The 27,592-nt window shown below is 38.1% G+C and overlaps 1 protein-coding gene across 1 annotated transcript; it reads left to right on the top strand.

Annotated features, from left to right (window-relative positions):
- The first annotated feature begins 4,430 nt into the window (after nt 1-4,430).
- Nucleotides 4,431-27,544, top strand: LOC136678413 (uncharacterized). The gene is made up of 8 exons (XM_066656468.1): nt 4,431-4,510; nt 4,974-5,175; nt 7,479-7,868; nt 8,215-8,269; nt 25,140-25,306; nt 26,623-26,820; nt 27,345-27,399; nt 27,502-27,544. The coding sequence occupies exons 2-8, from the start codon at nt 5,130-5,132 to the stop codon at nt 27,542-27,544; spliced, it is 954 nt and encodes a 317-aa protein (XP_066512565.1). The 5' UTR covers nt 4,431-4,510; nt 4,974-5,129.
- Nucleotides 27,545-27,592: the final 48 nt, after the last annotated feature.

The raw sequence follows: 27,592 nt of genomic DNA, 5'->3' as shown, positions 1-27,592 counted from the left end.
CTGTTTTTAACTCATCATAACATGCTCAATTCACACTCAATCTGCAGACCCTCCTTGTCGCAACGGTATATACAGTTAAGTGATGTGGGAAAATCTTTCCGAGCTATAAGCATTTGTTCGGAGGGTGGGTATGCTCCCATAGCATGGAAATGATTTTTTTTCTTTTTCAATTTTCTGCTGAACATTTCTCCATTACTTCCTTATACTTTCACCTACAGACTTCAGAGAAATTTCCCCTTTCTCACACATGTAAGTTTCAGATCGGTTGAGAATACTGTTTTTGAGTTATGAATTTTTGTTCCACACTTGGGAGGGTTTCACTCCCATAGAGCTCCCATAGAGCTCAATGTATTTTAAGAGCGGGACGGAACGGAGAGGTGTGAGGGACACAGAAATACATAGGCATAGTCTCCAAGACTTTAAAGGTAATTTTTAAGGGGGACGTCTTAATTATCCAGGGTTTCTTAAGGTGGAATATTTTTACAATACCTCATTCACAATATATTAGCTGTCTTTTGAACATTTTAACCTTTATTTCAAGTGGTCATTTTAAAATGTGGATGTCTCAATACAATTGTGGGTTTCTTAAGGTGGAATTTTTTAAGGCGGTATTTAAAATGTATTGGCCATCTTTTTATGCTTTTAAGACTCTTTTGGCCTGTGATGAATGACAGGGGACGGTTCTTGAGTTATGAAGGTTTGTTCAGCACTAGGAGGGTTTCGGCTCCCATAGAGTTCAATGTATTTTCAGAAAGCAGAATTTTACACATTTGTCCTGTTTTCATCTCATCATTACACCATCAATTCTTGCCCAAACTTAAAATCTTTTCGCCTGACTGTCCTTGTCGCAACAGTATTTTTTGTTCAATTTTGAACCCTGGAAATTTTTTGAGCTACGGGAATTTTTTGGAGGGTCTCCCCCCCGGTCGAAATTCAGTGAATCGTGAGTCTGTCAGTTGTGTTCTGTGAGTGTGCATGTGAGAGAGAGAGAGGGGGGAGGTGGAGGGGGCAGAGGCAGAGACTGAGGGGGAGAGATGTGAGGGACACAGAAATACATAGGCAGTCTCTAACACTTTAAAAGTCATTTTTAAAGTGGACGTCTTAATGTAAATGTAAATGTAAATGTATCCAGGGTTTCTTAAGGAGGAGTTTTTTAGAATACCGCCTTGAAAATATACTGGCTGTGCTTTCTTTTCTACATTTTATCCTTTATCTACAATGGTCATTTTTACATGTTGACATCTCAGTACACTTGTGGTTTCTTAAGGTGGAATTGTTTTATAAGGTGGAATAGAAAATGTATCGTTTTCCATTCATGGCCTACAGAGCTCCATAGAGTCCAATGTAAACTTGCTTTGGGAGAGTGCTCTCTTAACATCCCACTACCAACAACTTAGCAGTCACCTTCACCATAGCATCGCCTAGGGACCCACGCTTTTACCGTATCGACGGCATCACTTTAAGCAGGAAAAACACGGATCAGGCGACGGGGGGTTTCAGCAGCACAACATCTCGCGTTTCCTCCTGGAAATGCAGACCTCAAGTTATAAACAATTTTCTTATTTTAATAATCAAAATGAGTAATGATTTATTCCAAATTTCAGGGCAAATATTTATCTACTTAGTTATATATATTATATGAAATATTTATTAATTTGTCCACCACAGTGTATAAGTGCTCAGTGCATGTTGTTATAACACGTCTGCAACAGGGGGTATTTTTGTTTGGTTTTCTTCTATTTGCTGTCTTCAAAAGTGATTTAAATTGTCTCCATGCAGTCTGAGGAACTGGTCACCACAGTAAGACATCCCTTGTGGAAAAAAAGACATAAATAAATGGTCCTGAAATATTTATGTTGTCACACCTATCTCTGTGGTCGCCTCAATTCCTCCCTCACTTCACGCTACATTACCACTTGAGTCTGTGACTTGCTCTGGGGACTTTTATTCCCATGGTTCAGCAGGTAGGCACATGACTCCATCAACTCTTTTGTGCACTCCGTTTATATAATTATGTTTATATCTATACATAGTTACTCAGTTAGTATATTTACCCAGGCTTTGGCATCTCCCATTTGCGAAGTATTGTTAACCATTCTGTTGCATACTGAGCATTATCTTGTTTGTGAAAGCTATCCCGTCTATGACCTATTCTTACATTTCTCCTGACCCTGTCTTTTGGATTCGGACTGTTAGTGTTGGGTGCTTTGTGCTTCTGACCTCTGCCTGTTCATTATTATTCTCTACACTTCCCCTTTGGTTTTGACTGCATTCTTCTTACGTTGTGTTTTGGATATAATTGTATTTTAAACTTCACTAAGTTAAACCTGTTCCTGCTGAAAACCCTCAAGTGTCTATTCTGTTTGGGTATCCTGACATGTCTACTCATTCTGTTATTTTGGAACTGGTAATTTGGAAGAAATCACTACACATTTTGATTATTTAAAAAAAAGGTAATATATATATATATATATATATATATATATTATTATTATTATTATTATTATTATTATTATTATTATTATTATTATTTTGTAATAATGCTGGGGGTGTAGGAGTTATCAAGGAGTGAGGGAAGGAAGTAAGTGCAGGAGAATTTAATCAAAATAACCAAAATGAAACAAGACAAAGGGAAGCTAAACACAAAAGACCAGACTAAACTATAAACAGGGCTAAACACTAAACACTTAACATGGCTAAACACTAAAAAGGGATTTTAAACATTAAACAAGGAATCTAAACATTAAACAAGCACTATACATAACAAAAGGACTAAACACGGAGCAAGGATAAGGAACCATAAAGTACCAAAAGCAAACATATATACAATGACCCACAAACAGGAAACACTGACAAGGACTATATAAAGACAGCACAAACAAGAAACACCTGGACACTAATTAAGACACTTGACACTAGAAACACATGGGAAGGGTATCACATGACCAGGGAACAAGCAGGAAGCAGACACAAGACAGGGGGAAACAGTCAGCTGCCTGATTGAACTCTAAAAACATAATAAATGTGTATTTAAATTACAAGATTAAAATTAAAATGTGAAAATAAAAGTCACTAATATGAATGAACCAACTGTGTCAAATTATAAACAAAATACATGAAACACAAATATTACAAATTATATTACCTTTAAATTCAAAGTATTTGATTTACACTACCCTAAGTATATACATTTATTTCAATTGTGTTAGTTCATTCTTTGTCTGTAACCACTTATCCAGTTCAAGGATGTGGTGGGTCTGGAGCCCACCCGGAATCACAGGGTACAAGGCAGGACTCAGGGCGACACACACTCACACATTCACTCACACACAGACATGTTTCAGTCGCCAATCTACCTACCAATGTGTGTTTTTGGACCATGGGAGGAAACCGGCACACCCGGAGGAAACCCACACGGACACAGGGAGAACACACCAAAGAGACAGTCACCCAGAGCAGGACCCTGAAGCTGTGTGACTGTAACACTACCTGCTGTGCCACTTCAATTGTATTAGAATAGTATAAATTACATCAAAGTAGTGACTTATTACTAATTACTTGTTCCATCAGGACAAATTAAACATTATTGTGGCTGTGCAGGGACTGTATTCCTGATTTAAAACAGTTACAACATTTCTATAGAGCATACACTCAATGAAGATGTACTGTACCTCTAATCACTGATATATCTAAAAGTTTGTAGGACAAAGGAGGATGAGCTATTTGAGAAATGTATATTTATATTGATATTAATATACTGAATGAATTTATCAGGTGAGAACCACTCTCCCATATTCAGGTTATTAAAACACAAACACACTTTTGTGGCAAAGGAGGGCAAAAAAAATCCATCCATCCATTATCTGTAACCGCTTATCCAATTTAGGGTCGCAGGGGGTCCAGAGCCTACCTGGAATCATCGGGCGCAAGGCGGGAATACACCCTGGAGGGGACGCCAGTCCTTTACAGGGCAACACAGACACATTCACTCACACCCCGTAGGTTTCGAGTCGCCACTCCACCTGCGTTTTTTGGACTGTGGGAGGAAACCGGAGTACCCGGAGGAAACCCACGCGGACACAGGGAGAACACACCAACTCCTCACAGACAGTCACCCGGAGCGGGAATCGAACCCACAACCTCCAGGCCCCTGGAGCTGTGTGACTGCGACACTACCTGCTGCGCCACCGTGCCGCCCGGCAAAAAAAATGATTTATAGAAATAATCAGAGGTATTTCGATGATTACCATAATGATGATGTTTATGTGTAACGTCCAGTTAGACGTAAGCAAGCCTTTTATTTTCTGAAGGGTGTAGTCTGTGGTCTTTCTATAAAAGGGCCATATTCTTGCTTCGTGGTTAAGGAAGGAAATGCTGGGTGGGCTTTAATATCACTGGTCTGGTGTGAGCCATTTATAAGCCATAGACAAGTCCATGACCAAGAGGAAGTATCTTTTCATCGATATGAAGTTCATTGGTGTTCTATTTATCACCATTTACAGTTTTATAGGTAAGTTTCAATTGTACATATGTTTAGTTATTGTAATATATATATATAAGTACAAGTAACTATAAGTAATATAACTAATCATTATTAGGTTTGTAGTGCTTTATTATATTTTGGATGATAGTTTGCAGTCTGTGCCGAATCAACAAGCTTTAAGCTTTAAGGCTTGCTCTTCAGAGTCGATTTATGTGAGTCCTTTTCTCCAGCATCAGTGGAAGGTTCAGTGTAAACCAATGTAACAGAAAGCCGCCATTTTTTCTTCTTCTATTCATGTATATCCTACCAATTTATTTTAGGTGTTGATGGTGCTATAGAAATGGATGTTCCAAAATCTTTAACTGGCTATATCCAGAAAAATCTCACAGTCCCCTGCACATTTAGAGTTATACCAGATCAACCAATTAAAACTGCAACTGTCATTTGGAGGAAGGATAATAGTAGTAAAGAAGGTATTCTCCTCTACCAGTGTATAAGGAACAGTGACTTATCTGGGAACTGCAGCAGCACAGTGGAGCACTATTCTTTTGGGGGAAACCTCGATGAGAAGAACATATCCCTGAAGATAAATAATGTCACACCGAATGACACTGGATTATATTTCTGTCGCATCGAACTGAAAGAGATGGCGGATGGCTATTCATCAAAGCAAATTAACCTAAGAGTGAAAGGTGAGGTGAATATTTTGCTTTAAAATGTTGCCACATGTCCTGTGCACCACAACAGTTGAATGTTCAGTTTAATGTATACAAACACTTTAAAATGATTACAGTCTATTATCTGTTACTTCACATTTAAATGACCTTCACTGAATCAGGTAAAAGATTTGTATATTATCTTCACTTTAAAACAGATATTTTTAAAGATAAAAACACCACTTTAAGATATTATACCATTGTTAAGTAATACACTACTGTTCACCAGGAATTCAGTCATTATCAGTTTATAAACATCTGCTGTTTTTAGGACAAATTTCTAGTGTCTGAATAAAATTAGGAGAGTTTTATAAAAGTGTTGTGTCGCACTCGTATCTTCTCAATCGTTTGGACAATGTTGGACAGGACAACTTTCAGAGGTCAGTCTGTTTCTTGACTTGACATTCCACAAATATTTAATAATATCATAGATTTGAAATCAGATCAAAACCCATGTTTAAATGCAAGAGTTTGGGCCTTATTATTATTATTATTATTATTTTCGTCACACACGTTACCAGGTATGGCTTGGGTTCGCGGTTTAGTTATGAGTTTAGTTATGATTCTTATGTTTAGTAGCTCTCCTCATTTGTTTCCCAAGTTATTTACAGTTTGTTGTTTAAAACTGGTTTCTTTTCCTAGTAGTTAGGTTTCTGTTTTATTTTATGGACTTAATAATAGCTGTCTAATAATAGCTATTTTTCAGAATTTCCATCTGAATTTTCATGGCCAAATTTGAATGATATAACTTTCTAAATATTTGGAATAAATGAATATAGTTGGGTTTTCTTGTAAAAGAACACTTTAAAGTAGAAAAATATGTCGTTCTTTTAATCTAATCATGTTTACATATGCTTCCTATTGACTCCTAAATGCTATAGAATTTAGACACTCACAGTTCTTTGGGGGTTTATACACTAGAAATGACTTTAGAGACATCAGCTGGGATCCACAGATGTGGATTTGTATGTAAAACTTTACCAGAACAGGTTCTGAGTCTTCCAAATTTTGATTTTTATTCAAGTCTAAATAGAGGATTACATGTGGTCCTCTAGTGTTCTTTTGGGCACCAAATTTTTTGGGGGATAAAAAAAGAATAATGTTTTTTATGACTACAAATATACATTGCATTGTTTATGTTTGGGTCATGAAAAGCCATTCTGGGCAATATTAGGTTCTAACAAGCAATAAGGAACTTACTAGGAGTGTAACTATTAGTCCTTTTTAAATAATTGGGGTAATAAATCTCCAAAGTGTCAAAAATTGGGTCAAACTGTGCTCCATTACCTTGAATAAGGCGTTAAATGAATGGTTTGCATGAAATGGATTGCATGATAATGTTCAGTTTCCCTTACAATACATTCATTCATTCATTCACTCATTATCTGTAACCGCTTATCCAATTCAGTGTCGCGGTGGGTCCAGAGCCTATCTGGAATCATTGGGCGCAAGGCAGGAATACACCCTGGAGGGGGCGCCAGTCCTTCACAAGGCAACACAGACACACACACACACATTCACTCACACACTCACACCTACAGACACTTTTGAGTCGCCAATCCACCTGCAATGTGTGTTTTTGGACTGTGGGAGGAAACCGGGCCACCCGAAGGAAACCCACGCAGACACGGGGAGAACATACCAACTCCTCATAGACAGTCACCCGGAGCGGGAATCGAACCCACAACCTCCAGGTCCCTTACAATACAGAAGATGAAAAATGTGAATTTTTTTAAATAAGGATTGCACATGGTTTCCTTGAGGTAGATTCCTCATTATTTGTCTTTCTATTATATAAATTACACCACTCCAATGGAACGAAGACAGTTCCAGCTTTCAAATAACACATTCATTATGCCTATATCTTATAAAATATTAAAGTTATGAAGCAGAGAATGTGAAAATTACAAGTCTGTAAACACCAGTGATTCAATAGAGCCACTTCTCGTTATCAATATTATTCTTGCCTTTGGTTCCTGCTGATCTCTGTGTTCTGTTCTTGTTTCCATTTAGCTTTAGCTCCAGTTTTGTCCTCATCTTATTTTTAGTATTTTCTTAGACTTTAGTTCCCTCTGAAGCTTTATCTAAAAATAAATGATATAGTTCTTTATAGACCCCTCTAGATCAAATGATACATGTAAAAATTATTATGACAGTGATTATAATTAATGTTCTATTGAAGTTAAATTCAGAGCTATGATATTTCTGATATCTATCTCTACAATGTAGATATCTATCTCTCTGTCTAACCTTGTGCCTTGTGTTCTGTCTGTTTCCAGTGGCCAGTGAACTGAAGCGTATTTATCTCCAGACTAATGGGTCTGGGAAGCACTGGGTGACATGTGAGGTTTTTGGGGATCCTCCACCAAAAGTGAGCTTTACCCAGCCCAAAAACATGGCTTCACAGATAACTGTAGAGTCTGGCAACTTCACAGCTTCCTACTCTCTCATTGCCTCCAGCAACACCAACTACACATGTCAGATAGACGGAGAGAACAATCCAAGCACACTATCAATAGACAACATGGAATCCTCACCATGTATAAAATCAGCTCCATCTTCAAAATCTGACCGTTTAATCTTTTCTTCTGTGCTTGGAGTACTGATGGCCTTATTAGGGTTGAGTATCATTGTCAACGTCCGTTTGCTGGTAATCTGGAAGAGAATGGGTAAGAAGCTACAAGAACCTTTCACAATGCATGAAGTAAGAAAAATAATGAAGGAACAATGTGTTATATTTACCACCTGAAAGTAGCCAACATTGTTTTAATTTATAATCTATATTTTTATGAATTTATATAAAGTGCAACTCATATGAGTTCAAATCTATATGTTGTGCTTTAATGAACATGTGTGTACCTTACATAGTACCTTCATCTGATTCATCCACAAATCTCTCACACCCACTGTTTGAGCTCAGGAATCATTTCATTATAAGACACTTTTAAATGTTTAATAAAATAAATAAATGTAACTTTCTTGTCTCTTTTTCATTTTTTCCTTTTTGTTTTTCAGCTGCTGCTCCCAGTGCAGAGAATGTCTATTACAATTATCCTGCCAAGCCTGACATGTACGTTTTAACTCTTCCATTTGATACAACATATTTGCTAAAGATGACACACAGAAATACTACTTACATCTACTTTTCTGTCATTTTTTTCTCTTCCTCTCAGAGATGGAGTCTATATGGAAGCCTGGGAAACTCAAAAAAAATGATTTTAAATGATCTTACACAGATTTGTTTTGTTTATATTTCTGTGCATATTCTAATGTAAATTGTTACTGGAAATGTCAGTATTCATATGATATTATTATGGAATGAGAAAGTCATTCTTATCAGAAGAAGGTTATTACTATCACAGTAAAGTGAAAAGAGCATTTCTCACATAATGGATGAGTTTAATGAGCACAAAACCTTTACCCTTCTAGAAAATTCTTTCCAGTATATCCCTAGTATTTTTATGGAGCTCAGCTGCCTTGTTTGTTTTGATTCAACTTACTGAGTAAAGGACTGTTTTATTCTAAAATGGAGGAGTATCACCTGAAGATGGACTTTTCCTGATGCTTAGTTGCACTGCTTGCTTGTCCAGTCACAGCTGTGGACGTCATCAGGTTTTTAGAATGAGCAAGTGTTTAAATTGAAAAATGTTGCCCAATGAACAGATCCATCCATCATCTGTAACCGCTTATCCAATTTAGGGTCACGGGGGGGCCAGAGCCTACCTGGAATCATCAGGCGCAAGGCGGGAATACACCCTGGAGGGAACACCAATCCTTCGCAGGGCAACACAGATACATTCACACCTACGGACACTTTCGAGTCGCCAATCCACCTGCAACGTGTGTTTTTGGACTGTGGGAGGAAACCGGAACACCCGGAGGAAACCCACACAGACACAGGGAGAACACACCAACTCCTCACAGACAGTCACCCGGAATCGAACCCACAACCTCCAGGCCCCTGGAGCTGTGTGACTGCGACACTACCTGCTGCGCCACCATGCCGCCCTCCCAATGAACAGATGACATGCTTTAATGTGTTTTAACACCAGCCATCAAACAATGTCTCTTAGACTCAAGTGGGAGACCGTCATTTATAAAAGCTGTAAGTCAGAAAGTATGCTTCTTTGGAAATATATAGAGTGGCTGGCCCAGCGTTAACGGGCTGTTGGACATCACCGGACATTAACCGTCACTCTTAATATGCCATTGGCCACCAACTTAGTGGCGTAACCAGGCTTAAAAATGATTTTTTTTTATTAGCTTGACAGTCTGAAGTGGTTTAGAGTGTAGCATTGTGTAGAACTTTATAAATAAAACATATAAAATACACAAAGCTAAGTGAAGACCCACAGTACGTGGTGATTTAATTATTAACTTTTGACTTAGTTGATAAAATGAAAGGCAGCCATCGCTAAGAAATGCCTCCCCTCACTGCCCCCTGCTGGTCATCCCAGCGTATTTCCTCCCAAAGTCTGCTTACAATTATATTATTGAATAATTATTACAATAAACATCATCATTCGAGCACTGCTGATCATTTGAAAATAAAATTTTAATGAACAACTGCTTTTTGTTTTCTTAATGTAATGTTCTAGAAAATGTAAACTGTGTAATTAATATACACACTTTGTATGTTTTAATGCATATAAATTCATAAATAAAGTATATTTTTGACTAAGAATTTAAACAAAAATGTCATATTAAACTTTGTTTCCTGTGTTTAAAGAGTGTTAGGGTCGGTTGGAAAACTAGGGGGCGTATTTTCACAAGAAAAGTGTACACAAAAATCATCCTGATTTACTCAAGCTTTTCCACACGAAAAAGTTTAATTATAATAACTTAAATATAAGGTATTTTAGGTGGATTTCTGTTATGTTACCACCTATTAATAGTTTTATCTACATCATACAATCAGGGGTCACACTGGAGTAAAGAAATTTTGTTATATTAAATAACTAATGAAATACATAACAAATAACCAGGTAATAAACATAATTATTGTCACAGAAAACGTGTGTAGTAAAACTCTCTCTCCCTCTCTCTCTCTCTCTCTCTCTCTCTCTCTCTCTCTCTCTCTCTTACTTATCCCTCACTTCTGGATGTGAAGAACGGGACAAGATGTGTTTTCAAACATATCCAGGTATGTGTAGGCAGGGCCGCAGTTTTACAGGATCCAGGCTTTTTTTGAAAGCTGCACCTCTGAGACAACAAACCTACTTTTCTTTTGGAGAAGTGTAGGCAGAGCAGCTGAAGTAGCATTAATGACAATTCAGACAGGAAACCATCAACACTGTCATTTCCCATGCCACTCCTTAAGCAACGACATTGTCTTGCACTCTTAAATATACATGTCCCTAGATGAATTTATTGGCTTGGTGTACAGTTCTAGGAAAATAATTTGGATACTGTGGAGAATCTGTTGAATTTAAGAAGATTATCTCACACCACTTTATTAAAAATGACTCTGCTGTTGATTCAGTTCAAAGAGCCAAGAAACATTTCTTAAAAGGACACCAGGTAAGATTTGTTATTTTTGCTCTTAGGCGGCCCCTACAGTTGTAGAATGTAATTCATTTTTGCAGCACTCTACTGAAATCAAGGGCAAGGGTGAGATTTGGGGTGTATTCTACTCAACTCCAAAAGCTGCAGTGTACAGTTTCTGCAGTGCTCAGAGTAGCATTGACAGAGCAGCGCAATGAAGCTGTAATTTTAAAGTAAACACTATCTAGTGTTCCTTTAAAATCAATTTACCATCAATGCAAAGTATAACTGGAACCTTTTTTGATTATTTAACAGGAAAACTCTTCTGGACAGTAACAATAACCATTTAATAATAAGTCTAACCAAATTCATAATGACAAACTGCTATTGGCCATTGATACTATACTAGTGCAAACAAACATGATGTGGCCTGGAGAATAAAAATTGTATTTGTTTTTTCCAATATGTAAGTCTCAGGAAATATAGACGATAGAAGATCATCTTTAATTCCTCTGTAGAGGACGTGTTCATTTATTTTTTACTGAGAAAATGAACGGATGGTGTTTCTTAAATGCAGGTCTAATGGCTGAATAATGGTTAGTGACGATGCTGGATGTTGTTTATGGGCAGATTTGACATGATATTGTCATCTACCTGATACAACAAATCTCCCTGTAAGGACAACATGGGGCCTGTAGCTGCAGTTTGGAGGAAAGACGTGGCCTTCTTGTCTGAGACATAAGGAAGCAGATTGCAGCAGTTCAAGCCGCGACTCATTATTTGACCACCTTGGGCAGGATAATCTCTCCCTGAAGATTAAATGGTGCCGAAACAAAGTACTTCTGTCGTGTACAGCTCAACATTACATCAAGCAGCCTGTCTTGGTCCCCTCTGTTGTTTCTTGTTGTGGTTGTGTAGTTGTATTTGCAGTGTGTTTAGATGTGTGATTTTAGGTGCTTCCTCTGTGGTGAGGTGTGTGTAGATACTTGGGGAGGGTGGGGGAGGTCTTAGGATGTATTCTGTGCATTTTGAGTAGAGGTTTTTTCTGATCTGCAGCACCTCCTTCGAAAGTCTTAGAAAGTATTTCCATTTTCTTTTTCTGATTCAAGTAACCCCCAGTGATTCTCAAAGATGAAATGCTGGGGCATGTAATAACAATAATAAAATATAATAATAATAATACAAAATTTTATTTCTCCTATAGACTGGTCTATCACCATCCGAGATACTGTCCAAGGCGAGACTGAGAAAGACGTTGTTCTCCCACGCACCTTCAACACAGAGCTTCAAAACATGACCGTGGTCTAGAAGAAGAAATACTATCTAACCGGGCCTATCCTCTTCCAATGTTTCAGCAGGAAGGAGCCAACAAATAAAGAGGACAGCTGCTCACTCTCAGCTGCACGCTACACATTATCCAGTAGCCCAAAACATCGGAACCTTTCCCTAATGATAAAGAATGTGTGCATTATTGATGAAGACACACAGTAAATTCACCAGCGTTAAATTAACACTGTCAGTGTAATAAAGTGTAATGTTAACACTAATAGTGTTAATTTAACACTGGTGAAGATGCTGTGCACATGTTACTGCTGGGTGAAACTGGAGGAAAAATCTGACTGATTTAAAAAACAGGAAAGGAACACAGTTAATCATCAATGATAAAATTCTAAAGTTATCATATCTATATTTAGTTTACAAAGGACAAATTTCTGCATTTCCAAATTTCAAAACTGTGAAAACTGCATAAATTCAGTATAAAATCAGTCAGAGCAAATTAAGCTTAAAGGCTAAGCACCACTTAATGGACCTCCATGAATATTTCACATTATTTTAGTTACTGACATATATAAATATGAATTAAAATGAAAATGGCATGCTTAATTTGCTTTAAAACTGACAATTTTATGAAATTGATGGAACAAACCCGAACTCGCTACGGAAATTCTTGAACGCAATGCAGTGTGACGTCACTGGTGGACAAGAGCTGAACAACGCGGCGGTAAAAAAACGTTATGACTGACTGTCATGACAGTATCTAGCTAGCTAAATAACCAACATTATTCATTTGTGCACAGATGTCCCACTGTACATTGAATTATTGCCAAAAACAACACATCTTTTCGTCATTTTGCATTAAATTAAGTGCAACTTCTAGAGTTGTTGTCCATCATCTATGTCACACGCAAGATGCCTACCTACACCTCTGGGGGGGGGGGGACCAACAGTCTTTTAAATCTTATTCCTTGAATTAGTAAGAAATAACATGTTTTCTGACTATCAATAAACACAAGTTCCACTGTATTTATTTGTTTGACACTTTCATATAGCTGGAAATATATAGCTTTAATGCTGAAAATATATTTTGTTGATTTTTAAACAGAAGCCACATTAGTTGAATGAATAGCTTGTGTGTGGGGGTTAAACGATGGACTTTGATTCTAGAACAAAGAGCTGATCAAATTGTTGAAGACAGAGTGTGTTCCTGTGCAAAAGCCCACACAAGATTTTTGGTTTTGTGTTTTGGTGACATGAGACCAGCACCACCAGCACTGACAATTTCATGCTCAAAATGGTCTTCACACTTTTCATGCAAGGCTCTTCTGACGAAGAAGCGGTTGATGGAGTAGATAACGATATAAAACATCTGACTCAGCTGCTACTCAGAGCCCAGGAAGCAACTAAATCTGGACTAGATCCAATTCATTGTCACACTGCATGTGTAAAGCTCTGTTTAAAGAAAAACATTGTCTTGATTATTGCTTTACTACATCATTTGAACTCAGCAACTGTCCTTCACCTTTTGTGAACATTTAGTGATGAATGGACCGATAAAAATGCTGCAAAATAACATGGGATAAAATCTTTTCACATTGAAAGGTAGAAAGGAATTCTTTCTCCTATAAAGTTGCTATTTTGGAGATTTTTAATTTGACAGTGATGATATGAAGGAGTTTGCAGGAGTGTGTGCTCTCTTTGCTGAAGTATTGTGACCCCTGGGGAAAATGATGCAATCACCAACTTGGAGGGTGTATTTCAATTGTTTAATTTTGTAGAAAAACAAATCACAGAGACATACCACCAAACTATCCTTTTTCAAAATTCCAAACCTAAGAAATATACAGGGGTTGGACAATGAAACTGAAAATTGAAACACCTGGTTTTAGACCACAATAATTTATTAGTACGGTGTAGGGCCTCCTTTTGCGGCCAATACAGCGTCAATTTGTCTTGGGAATGACATATACAAGTCCTGCACAGTGCTCAGAGGGATTTTAAGTTATTCTTCTTGCAGGATAGTGGCCAGGTCTCTATGTGATGCTGGTGGAGGAAAACATTTCCTGACTCACTCCTCCAAAACAGAACACAGTGGCTCAATAATATTTAGATCTGGTGACTGTGCAGGCCATGGGAGATGTTCAACTTCACTTTCATGTTCATCAAACCAATCTTTCACCAGTCTTGCTGTGTGTATTGGTGCATTGTCGTCCTGATACACGGCACCGCCTTCAGAATACAATGTTTGAACCATTGGAAGCACGTGGTCCTCCAGAATGGTTCGGTAGTCCTTGGCAGTGACTACCACAATCTAGCACAAGTATTGGGCCAAGGTAATGCCATGATATAGCAGCCCAAACCATCACTGATTCACCCCCATGCTTCACTCTGGGCATGCAACAGTCTGGGTGGTACGCTTCCTTGGGGCTTCTTCACACTGTAACTCTCCCGGATGTGGGGAAAACAGTAAAGGTGGACTCATCAGAGAACAATACATGGTTCACATTGTCCACAGCCCAAGATTTACACTCCTTGCACCATTGAAACCGACGTTTGGCATTGGCATGAGTGACCAAAGCTTTTTCTATAGCAGCCCGGCTGTGTATATTAACCCTGTGGAGCTCCCGACGGACAGTTCTGGTGGAAACAGGAGAGTTGAGGTGCACATTAAATTCTGCCGTGACTTGGACAGTTGTGGTTTTATGATTTTGGATACAATCCGGGTTAGCACCCGAACTTCCCTTTCAGACAGGTTCCTCTTGTGTCCACAGTTAATCCTGTTGGATGTGTTTCATCCTTCTTGGTGGTATGCTAACATTACCCTGGATACCGTGGTTCTTAATACATCACAAAGACTTGCAGTCTTGGTCACAGATGCGCCAGCAAGACGTCCACCAACAATTTGTTCTCTTTTGAACTCTGGTATGTAACCCATAATTTTGTGTGCATTGCAATATTTTGAGCAATACTGTGCTCTTACCCTCTGCTAATTGAACCTTCACACTCTGCTCTTACAGGTACAATGTGCAATTATTAAAAATGGGCCACCAGTCTGGTCCAATTTAGCCATAAAACCTCCCACACTAAAATGACAGGTGTTTCATTGTCCAACCCTTGTAATTGTTGTAGTCAGTCACAATTGTTATTTATATCAAGTAGAGGAAAATAAATGGTATGTGTGGGGATGTATCAGTAAGAACTGAAATTATTGTGTTAATAAAGTGTTGAAGAAGCTGATTTAACACATTTGTAGACATTTTGCCACTTCACTTAAAGCTCATATCTTGTGTGGAACATACAAATGGTGGCCCTGAACCCTAATTTTGGTATTATGATAAAAGTTGAAATACCATCAGGAGGAGCAAGAGCTTACAACCAATTTCCTCTTGTCATAGTGTGATGGTGTAAAGGGAGCAGAGGAACACTGGGGATTCTTTCTCAGAGAGTCAACACCACAGACCCGAGCCAAAGAGGGTGAGAGTGAAAGCTGGGGAGGCTCTGCCGCCTGTTTAGCCCCATGTGCCCTGCATGCTGGAGCATTAGTTTGCCTTTAAATGGGGAAAGGGCTAAAAGTACATACTTCACAACTGTAACCAAAAAACACTTTTTAATAAAATTCAGAGGAAATTACATCAACATTCGCTAGCTCTCCAATGTGTTTACAATGCCCCAGTGTCTGTAAATAGTGAAAAACACAAACTGGCTCACAAACCAGAGTACAATAATCTCTCCCTCTCTGCTCATGGCAGAGGCATCTGGAGTCATTTTAGACAGAACTCCAAACGTTGAAAAAGCCAAACCTAAATGAGGATTTTGCTCTATTCATGCCCCACATGTGTTTTATTGTTTATAATTTGACACAGTTGGTTCATTCATATTAGTGACTTTTACTGTTATGTTTTATTAATAGTTTACATAAACATTTATCATTTTTTTAGAGTTCAGACATTGTATTAGAAATATGTCATTAATAACATATTTGTGATAATGCCACATGGGAGGGGGTTCCGTGGTTTCTTTTTTAATATGTTGAATGAAGCCAGAGAAACCTGGAAAAGTAAAAAAATAAAAACGGTGTGTAAAGCTGGGTAATTTGGTGGGTGGTCTGAAGCCAATGTCTTTTCTAAACTGCCCATTTGTAGAGCTGAATGTGATTTTAAGAGAACCTGGAGAAGTGTGGGGAGGGGGGGGAACCAGGAGGAGAGGAGGGTGTAGAGAGTTTTGGGTGAAGAAGAGACAGAAGTGCTGCCTCACAAAGCCTCACACTTAGCTCCAAGGTCGATGAAAGAGGATCTAAAAAGAGGATTCCCTCACTGGTCCTATGAATACGCTGGAAGCAGGCGTGCAAACCGGTGAGATCTGGCCATGTTTTTTTTGTGCATTGCATTGCTGAAGCCATACGTATTTCTGGGACTTCGATGGACTGGGTAATTATGGGACTTTTGAAGGACTTGTGAATTTTTGGAATTTAAAAGAAAATCTTGGGGTGGATTAGTGTTATGGGATTAGGCTTTTCATTGCTGTAAATATTGTTAACTGGTTTCAGAAAATATATTTGCTAAAGGATATTATTGTGTCCTCTTTGTGTGTTTTGCAGTAAACATTTACCCCTTATCATTGAAGTTAACCGAATACCTTTTAGTAACTTATCTCTTTGATAACTGTGTTGTGGGAGATTGTTACATATTAAATTATTTTGCGCCTGCTGCTTTAAGCAGTGGCGCAATATATTGTTGTTCTATTTTTCAGTATTCTTATTATTCCGTGTTCCCTTGTCCGCTTATCTCGTCCCACAGTTTTCGAGCTATCGACCCCTTTCCACCTGGAAATGGTGCATCTTATAGTGACGATGTGGGCTTGTATACAGCTTTCCGATACCCGCACTCGTTCGCCCGCTTCACTTGTTTTTCGCTCCTTTTTTCCCCAGTCATTTCTATGGAATTAATTTTCAAAGTGCTCTAACTCGGTGTAGTGGAGTATGGACCGAATAAGAGTTCTTCATAAATTCTCTCCTCTAATAAGGATTTTTTTTTGCAACAGAATCCCACATTCCACAGGATTGTGTGGGTGCCACAGACCCTGTTTCCCACACACACACACACACACAAACACCCACTTAAAGCCTGCATCAAATGACGCCTGGTTACGGCCCAGATAACAAACCCATTTTATGATGCTCTTAAGAAAAAGAAGAACAAACAAAGTGGTGAGAACCAGAGTTAAAAGGACTTTTATGATGAGTGGCACCTAAAAGGCAAACTTATCTCGTGTGGAAACTAAACAGACAGCCCAGGGGGTCAAACTGACTGAACTCGGGTTGACTTCCCGGTAACCATCCGCACAGGACGAACAGCATGGACCAACAGCGACCCCAAGTGGACATTGGCGAAACTACGTCTCGCCCGAGGTCGCCTATACAATAACGAAAATTAATCAAATTCTGATATGTGTACGCGATATGTATGAATGTCACTCTTTGTGTCTAACTAAGAAAATGAATTAATATCTTCTAACATAATATTGTAATGGGACGTAAGCACAACGTACCCAAAATAAAATTAATGTAGATGTTTGATATTAATAATCCAGGACACTCATTGTGATATGTCACTAACATGTATAGGAAATTTCGGTATACATGAATTTTCTATCTTATTCTTTTTGGATCTCTCTGATTCCTGTCTTCCCCCTTTCCTCTCTCTGAAACATGAAGCAAGTCACGTGAGCCTCGGACCCTGGATCCAATCAAAGGAAGGACACCTCCCAATAGGGCGTGACCGCGCTACCTTTGAAAAGAGTGTGCCAACTCATTTTCGCTCTCTTAGCCTCTGACACTCTCTTACACTCCTTCGCTCTGAACTTCCTCTCTGAACTTCTGCTCTTACTTCACGCGCTTCCACGTGCTCTATCTTAAGCTATCTCTCTAAGTTCCAACCTCTCCAAGGAGACGGTTTGCTCTTCTCCACGCCAACGAACAAAGACTTTTAAAGGTCTTCAGTAAGCTCCCAGGAGACGTCTTGAGTTAGCTAGTGTGAAAGAAATTTACGAATACGTCGAGTGATTTGAATACCTTCTTTTCTTTTATTGTGTTTATGTTTTATCACCCAATCTAAGTTTAATCTCACGAGTGATCAAAGCAGGTGAAACTTATTCGTGGCCAGAATAAGATATCACCTCTTTAGATTAGTTGAAAGCGGATATATTAGCGTTATAAACCGACTTCTGAGGGCACAGTCTCTGGAGATTCGACTGACGAGCTAAACACTCTGAAGAAGCCACCCCACTCAGGGGAAAGACCAGCCAAGCCTGCAATTCTCCGAAAAAGGGAACTCCCGATCGACGTCGCCCGTCTAAGGCCGAGAGTGCCTTACTCAACCCGGAGGGAATCTCCTTCTCAAGTGGCCCCACCTTCCACGACTCGGGAAGGACGAGAAACAACCCCTAGAGCACGGAGGTTAAACAGCGGGACTCGACAGCTCAGTGAAAACGGCAAAAGAGTAAGCAATCCAAAATTCATTCACTCTCCAGAAGCTGGTGCCTAATTAAGTCCCTTAATAAATGTATACACTAAGTAAAACCTCAGTTAGCAATACATTAGTCATAAGTCCTAGTGCCTAGCTTGTCTTTAAATTCGAATCGGCTTCCCCTGCATTGATGCCGTGATATTTCAAGATTATGCTATGTTAAGTAAATATCCTTCTTTTTGTTAATAAATACCTTCATTATTTGAAATCACAGTGTGTGGAATCTGTTCATTAAAAGTCTGAATATCCTGAAGATCTCACTTAGCTCGACCATTATTTATATCTCAAATTAATTATTAACGTTTTAATTGCTTAAGTCAATTATACATTTTTAATTACTATCATTAGTCAAAGATCAGTAAACATAAGAGTTTGAATGAGGTCAACGCTATAAACACAATATATAAATATATATAAAATATATATTCATATATTACGGTATATGCAACATCCACTACATCGGTCAATTTTCAAGCTACGAACACGAGATTTCAGACGGTCAGTCCCGGGCGCATCGGGACCCGTTTTCGGACCTCTTGCACTCATCCTTCCCTTTCTATCCCTCCTTCAAAATCCCTCCATTCATTTGAATGGGTGACAGCTAGAGTGCGTGATGTCACCGCACTCTAGATTCTCTGCCCGAAAACCTTTTTTTCCTATTTAGCCGAACAATTCACCATATGGTAGAGAAACTTGTCCTTTCTAGCACCTGTAAATATGAACATTTTTTGTTCAGCACTAGGGAGGGTTTCGGCTCCCATAGAGTTCAATGTATTTTTAGAGTGGCTCAGAGTGCGGTTTCTAAATTTTTCTCCTGTTTTTAACTCATCATAACATGCTCAATTCACACTCAGTCTGCAGACTCTCCTTGTCGCAATGGTATATACAGTTAAGTGATTTGGGAAAATCTTTCCGAGCTATAAGCATTTGTTCAGAGGGTGGGTATGCTCCCATAGCATGAAAATGATTTTTTTTCTTTTTCAATTTTCTGCTGAAAATTTCTCCATTCTCCACTTCCTTATACTTTCACCTACAGACTTCAGAGAAATTTCCCCTTTCTCACACATGTAAGTTTCAGATCGGGTGAGAATACAGTTTTTGAATTTTTGTTCCACGCTTGGGAGGGTTTCACTCCCATAGAGCTCAATATAGAAAGAAATACAGAATACAGAAATACATAGGCATAGTCTCCAAGACTTTAAAGGTCATTTTTAAGGAGGACGTCTTAATTATCCAGGGTTTCTTAAGATGGAATATTTTTTTTACAATACCTCAATCACAATATATTAGCTGTCTTTTGAACATTTTAACCTTTATTTCAAGTGGTCATTTTTAAATGTGGACGTCTCAATACAGTTGTGGGTTTCTTAAGGTGGAATTTTTTAAGGCAGTATTTAAAATGTATTGGCCATCTTTTTATGCTTTTAAGCCTCTTTTGGCCTGCGATGAACGACGGGGGATGGTTCTTGAGTTATGAAGGTTTGTTCGGCACAAGGAGGGTTTCGGCTCCCATAGAGTTCAATGTATTTTCAGAAAGCAGAATTTTACACATTTGTCCTGTTTTCATCTCATCATTACACCATCAATTCTTGCGCAAACTTAAAATCTTTTTACACCAACTCGATCGCCTGACTGTCCTTGTCGCTACAGTAATTTTTGTTCAACCCTGGAACAAAATTGTTTGTTTTGAACCCTGGAAATCTTTCGAGCTACGGGAGTTATTTGGAGCCCCCTCCCCCCCCCCCCCGGTCGAAATTCAGTGAATCGTGAGTCTGTCAATTGTGTTCTGTGAGCGTGCATGTGAGAGAGAGAGAGAGAGAGAGGGGAGGTGGAGGGGGCAGAGGCAGAGACTGAGGGGGAGAGCTGTGAGGGACATAGAAATACATAGGCAGTCTCTAACACTTTAAAAGTCATTTTTAATGTGGACGTCTTAATTATCCAGGGTTTCTTAAGGTGGAGTTTTTTAGAATACCGCCTTCAAAATATACTGGCTTTCTTTTCTACATTTTATCCTTTATCTACAATGGTCATTTTTACATGTGGACATCTCAGTACACTTGTGGTTTCTTAAGGTGGAATTGTTTTATAAGGTGGAATTGAAAATGTATCATTTTCCATTCATGGCCTACGGAGCTCCATAGAGTACTGCTATGAATGTGACTTGCTCTGGGGACTTTTTTTCCCATGGTTCAGCAGGTAGTCACATAACCCCATCAACTCTTTTGTGCACTCCATTTATATCTATACATAGTTAGTCAGTTAGTATATTTACCCAGGCTTTGGCATCTCCCGTTTGCGAAGTATTGTTAACCATTCTGTTGCATACTGAGCGTTATCTTGTTTGTGAAAGCTATCCCGTCTATGACCTATTCTTACTTTTCTCCTGAACCTGTCTTTTGGATTCAGACCGTTAGTGTTGGGTGCTTTGTGCTTCTGACCTCTGCCTGTTCATTATTATTCTCTACACTTCCCTTTTGGTTTTGACTGCATTCTTCTTATGGTGTGTTTTGGATATAATTGTATTTTAAACTTCATGAAGTTAAACCTGTTCCTGCTGAAAACCCTTGAGTATCTATTCTGTTTGGGTATCCTGACATGTCTACTCATTCTGTTATTTTGGAACTAGTAATTTAGCAGAAATCACTAAATAATTTGATTATTAAAAAAAGTAATGTATATATATATATATATATATATATATATATATATATAATGTATCTTATTGTTTTGTAATAATGCTTTGGGTGTAGGAGTTATCAAGGAGTTAGGGAAGGAAGTAAGTGCAGGAGAATTTAATCAAAATAACCAAAATGAAACAAGACAAAGGGAAGCTAAACACAAGGGCAAAACACAGAGGCTAAAAGGCTAAACACAAAAGACTAGGCTAAACTATAAGCAGTGCTAAACACTAAACATGGATAAACACTAAAAAAAGAATTTAAACATTAAACAAGGAATCTAAACATTAAACAAGCACTATACATTACAAAAGGACTAAACACGGAGCAAGGATAAGGAACCATAAAGTACCAAAAGCAAACATATATACAATGACCCACAAACAGGAAACACTGACAAGGACTATATAAACACAGCACAAACAAGAAACACCTGGACACTAACTAAGACACGTGACACTAGAAACACATGGAAAGGGTATCACATGAGACCAGGGAACAAGCAGGAAGCAGACACAAAACAGGGGGAAACAGTCACATGACAAGGGGAGCACAAACAAAGAACAAAAACAGAACGGAACACACGTTACATATTGACACTTTTCTAATACAAATAAAGAATATTTCTCTGAGCTGCCTAATTGAACTCTAAAAACATAATAAATGTGTATTTAAAATACAACATTAAAATTAAAATGTAAAAATAAAAGTCACTAATATGAATGAACCAACTGTGTCAAATTATAAACAAAATACATGAAACACAAACATTACAAATTATATTACCTTTAAATTCAAAGTATTAGATTTACACTACCCTAAGTATATACATTTATTTCAATTGTGTTATTCATTCATTGTCTGTAACCACTTATCCAGTTCAAGGACGTGGTGGGTCTGGAGCCCACCCGGAATCACTGGGTACAAGTCAGGACTCAGGGCGACATACACTCACACATTCACTCACACACGGACATGTTTGAGTCGCCAATCTACCTACCAATGTGTGTTTTTGGACCATGGGAGGAAACCCACACGGACACAGGGAGAACACACCAAAGAGAAAGTCACCCGGAGCGGGACCCTGAAGCTGTGTGACTGTGACACTACGTGCTGCGCCACTTCAATTGTATTATAATAGTATAAATAACCAGGAGGAAACACGAGATGTTGCGCTGCTGAAAAAGAGTCTTAAAAGTATAAAAAGATGGCCAATACATTTTAAATACCACCTTAAAAAATTCCACCTTAAGAAACCCTGGATAATTAAGACGTCCCCCTTAAAAATTACCTTTAAAGTCTTGGAGACTATGCCTATTTATTTCTGTGTCCCTCACACCTCTCCGTTCCGTCCCGCTCTTAAAATACATTGAGCTCTATGGGAGTGAAACCCTCCCAAGTGTGGAACAAAAATTCATCCATCCATCCATCCATTATCTGTAACTTATCCAATTTAGGGTCGCGGGGGGTCCAGAGCCTACCTGGAATCATTGGGCGCAAGGCAGAAATACACCCTGGAGGGGACGCCAGTCCTTCACAGGGCAACACCGACACACACACATTCACACCTACGGACACTTTCGAGTCGCCAACCCACCTGCAACGTGTGTTTTTGGACTGTGGGAGGAAACCGGAGCACCCGGAGGAAACCCACGCAGACACGGGGAGAACACACCAACTCCTCACAGGCAGTCACCCGGAGCGGGAATCCAACCCACAACCTCCAGGCCCCTGGAGCTGTGTGACTGCGACACTACCTGCTGCACCACCGTGCCACCGGAACAAAAATTCATAACTCAAAAACAGTATTCTCAACTGATCTGAAACTTACATGTATGAGAAAGGGGAAATTTCTCTGAAGTCTGTAGGTGAAAGTATAAGGAAGTGGAGAATGGAGAAATGTTCAGCAGAAAATTGAAAAAGAAAAAAAATCATTTCCATGCTATGGGAGCATACCCACCCTCCGAACAAATGCTTATAGCTCGGAAAGATTTTCCCAAATCACTTAACTGTATATACCGTTGCGACAAGGAGAGTCTGCAGACTGAGTGTGAATTAAGCGTGTTATGATGAGTTAAAACCAGGAGAGAAATTTAGAACCGCTTTCTGAGCCGCTTTAAAAATACGTTGAAGACTATGGAGGCCGAAACCCTCCCTAGCGCAGAACAAAAAATATTCAAATTTACAGGTGCTAGAAAGGATAAGATTCTCCACCATTTAAAATTTAAATGAAGTTTCTAGGTGAAACTATAAGGAAGTTATGGCAAATTGTTCAGCTAAAAGGTAAAAAACTTTTACTTTTTTTTAAGGGCAGAGAATTTAGAGTATGGTGACATCATCCACTCTAGCTGTCACCCATTCAAATGAATGGAGGGATTTTGAAGGAGGGATAGAAAGGGAAGGATGAGTGCAAGAGGTCCGAAAAAGGACGTGACGGGTCCCAGTGCGCCCAGCGCTGAAATCTCGTGTCCGTAGCTTGAAAATTGACTGAGTTAGAGCACTTTGCAAATTAATTCCATAGAAATGACTGGGGGAGAAATGGAGCGAAAAATTAGTGTAGCAGGCGAACGAGTGCGGGTATCGGAAAGCTATATACAAGCCCACATCATCGCTATAAGACACACGATTTCCAGGTGGAACGTAGTCGATAGCTCGAAAACTGCGGGACGAAATAAGCGGACAATGGAATGTGGAATAATAAGAATACTGAAAAATAGAAGAACAATATATTGCGCCGCTGCTTAAAGCAGCAGGCGCAACATAATTATAATATGACTATATTGAGTATACCTTTGATGTAATTTAAATTACATCAAAGTACTGATTTCTTGCTAATTACTTGTTCCATCAGGACGAATTAAACATTATTGTGGCTGTGCAGGGACTGTATTCCTGATCTAAAACAGTTACAACATTTCTATGGAGCATACACTCAATGAAGATGTACTGTACCTCTAATCACTGATATATCTAAAAGTTTGTAGAATGAAGGAGGGTGAGCTATTTGAGAAATGTATATTTATATTGTTATTAATATACTGAATAAATTTATCAGGTGAGAACCACTCTCCCATTATCAGGTTATTAAAACACAAACACACTTTTGTGGCAAAGGAGTGCAAAAAAAAAGATTTATAGAAATAATCAGAGGTATTTCGATGATTACCATAATGATGATGTTTATGTGTAACGTCCAGTTAGACGTAAGCAAGCCTTTTATTTTCTGAAGGGTGTAATCTGTGGTCTTTCTATAAAAGGGCCATATTCTTGTTTTGTGGTTAAGGAAGGAAACACTGGGTGGGCTTTAATATCACTGGTCTGGTGTGAGCCATTTATAAGCCATAGACAAATCCATGACCAAGAGGCCGTATCTTTTCATCGATATGAATTTCATTGGTGTTCTATTTATCACCATTTACAGTTTTGTAGGTAAGATTCTATTGTACATATGTTTAGTTATTGCAATATATATATATATATATATATATATATATATATATATATATATATATATATATATATATATATATATATAAGTATAAGTATCTATAAGTAATATAACTAATCATTATAAGGTTTGTAGTGCTTTATTATATTTTGGATGATAGTTTGCAGTGTGTGCCGAATCAACAAGCTTTAAGCTTTAAGGCTTGCTCTTCAGAGTGGAGTCCTTTTGTCCAGCATCAGTGGAAGGTTCAGTGTAAATCAATGTAACAGAAAGCCGCCATTTTTTCTTCTTCTATTCATGTATATCCTACCAATTTATTTTAGGTGTTGATGGTGCTATAGAAATGGATGTTCCAAAATCTTTAACTGGCTATATCCAGAAAAATCTCACAGTCCCCTGCACATTTAGAGTTATACCAGATCAACCAATTAAAACTGCAACTGTCATTTGGAGGAAGGATAATAGTAGTAAAGAAGGTATTCTCCTCTACCAGTGTATAAGGAACAGTGACTTATCTGGGAACTGCAGCAGCACAGTGGAGCACTATTCTTTTGGGGGAAACCTCGATGAGAAGAACATATCCCTGAAGATAAATAATGTCACACCGAATGACACTGGATTATATTTCTGTCGCATCGAACTGAAAGAGATGGCGGATGGCTATTCATCAAAGCAAATTAACCTAAGAGTGAAAGGTGAGGTGAATATTTTGCTTTAAAATGTTGCCACATGTCCTGTGCACCACAACAGTTGAATGTTCAGTTTAATGTATACAAACACTTTAAAATGATTACAGTCTATTATCTGTTACTTCACATTTAAATGACCTTCACTGAATCAGGTAAAAGATTTGTATATTATCTTCACTTTAAAACAGATATTTTTAAAGATAAAAACACCACTTTAAGATATTATACCATTGTTAAGTAATACACTACTGTTCACCAGGAATTCAGTTATTATCAGTTTATAAACATCTGCTGTTTTTAGGACAAATTACTAGTGTCTGAATAAAATTAGGAGAGTTTTATAAAAGTGTTGTGTCGCACTCGTATCTTCTCAATCGTTTGGACAATGTTGGTCAGGACAACTTTCAGAGGTCAGTCTGTTTCTTGACTTGACATTCCACAAATATTTAATAATATTATAGATTTGAAATCAGATCAAAACCCATGTTTAAATGCAAGAGTTTGGGCCTTATTACTATTATTATTATTATTTTCGTCACACACGTTACCAGGTATGGCTTGGGTTCGCGGTTTAGTTATGAGTTTAGTTATGATTCTTATGTTTAGTAGCTCTCCTCATTTGTATCCCAAGTTATTTACAATTTGTTGTTTAAAACTGGTTTCTTTTCCTAGTAACTGCTGTTAGGTTTCTGTTTTATTTTATGGACTTAATAATAGCTATCTAATAATAGCTATTTTTCAGAATTACCTTGAATAAGGCGTTAAACGAATGGTTAAATGATATTGCATGATAATGTTCAATTTCCCTTAATATACAGAAGAGGAAAAATGTGGATTTTTTAAATAAGGATTGCACATGGTTTTCTTGAGGCAGATTCCTCATTATTTGTCTTTCTATTATATAAATTGGTCTATTTCTATTAAATAAACAGGTTTGTAACCACCAGTGGTTCAACAGAGCCACTTCTCATTATCAGTATTATTCTTGCCTTTGGTTCCTGCTGATCTCTGTGTTCTGTTCTTGTTTCCATTTAGCTTTAGCTCTAGTTTTGTCCTGATCTTATTTTTAGTGTTTTCTTACACTTCGGTTCCCTCTAAAGTTTTAAAAACAGGTTTATCTAAAAATAAATGATATAGTTCTTTATAGACCCCTCTAGATCAAATGATACATGTAAAAATTAATATGACAGTGATTAAAATTCACGTTCTATTGAAGTTAAATTGAAATTAAATTGAAATCAATAATTTAAATAAAATTGATGTTAAATATAGATATCTATCTCTCTATCTAACCTTGTGCCTTGTGTTCTGTCTGTTTCCAGTGGCCATTGAACTGAAGCGTATTTATCTCAAGACTAATGGGCCTGGGAAGCACTGGGTGACATGTGAGGTTTTTGGTGATCCTCCACCAAAAGTGAGCTTTACCCAGCCCAAAAACATGGCTTCACAGATAACTGTAGAGTCTGGCAACTTCACAGCTTCCTACTCTCTCATTGCCTCCAGCAACATGAACTACACATGTCAGATAGACGGAGGGAACAATCCAAGCACACTATCAATAGACAACATGGAAACTTTACCATGTATAAAATCAGCTCCACCTTCAGGATCTGAACGTTTAATATTTTCTTCTGTGCTTGGAGTACTGATGGCCTTATTAGCGTTAAGTATATTTGTCAACGTCCGTTTGCTGGTAATCTGGAAGAGAATGGGTAAGAAGCAACAAGAACCTTTCACAATGCATGAAGTAAGAACAATAATCAAGGAACAATGTGTTATATTTACCACCCGAAAGTAGCCAACAATGTTTTAATTTATAATCTATATTTCTATGAATTTATATAAAGTGCAACTCACATGAGTTCAAATCTATATGTTGTGCTTTAATGAACATGTGTGTACCTTACATAGTACCTTCATCTGTTTCATCCACAAATCTCTCACACCCACTGTTTGAGCTCAGGAATCATTTCATTATAAGACACTTTTAATGTTTAATAAAATAAATAAATGTAACTTTCTTTTTCTTTTTCTTTTTTTCCAGCTGCTGCTCCCAATGCAGATCATGTCTATTACAATTATCCTGCCAAGCCTGACACGTACGTTTTATCTCTTCCATTTGATACAACATATTTGCTAAAGATGACACACAGAAATACTACTTACATCTACTTTTCTGTCGTTTTTTCTCTTCCTCTCAGAGATGGAGTCTATATGAACGCCCGGAAAACTCCAAAAAAATGATTTTAAATGTTCTTACACAGATTTCTTTGTTCATATTTCTGTGCATAT

The sequence above is a fragment of the Hoplias malabaricus genome, chromosome Y, assembly GCF_029633855.1.
Source record: "Hoplias malabaricus isolate fHopMal1 chromosome Y, fHopMal1.hap1, whole genome shotgun sequence".
Classification (NCBI taxonomy): domain Eukaryota; kingdom Metazoa; phylum Chordata; class Actinopteri; order Characiformes; family Erythrinidae; genus Hoplias; species Hoplias malabaricus.
This window is presented reverse-complemented; position numbering and strand designations above follow the sequence as displayed.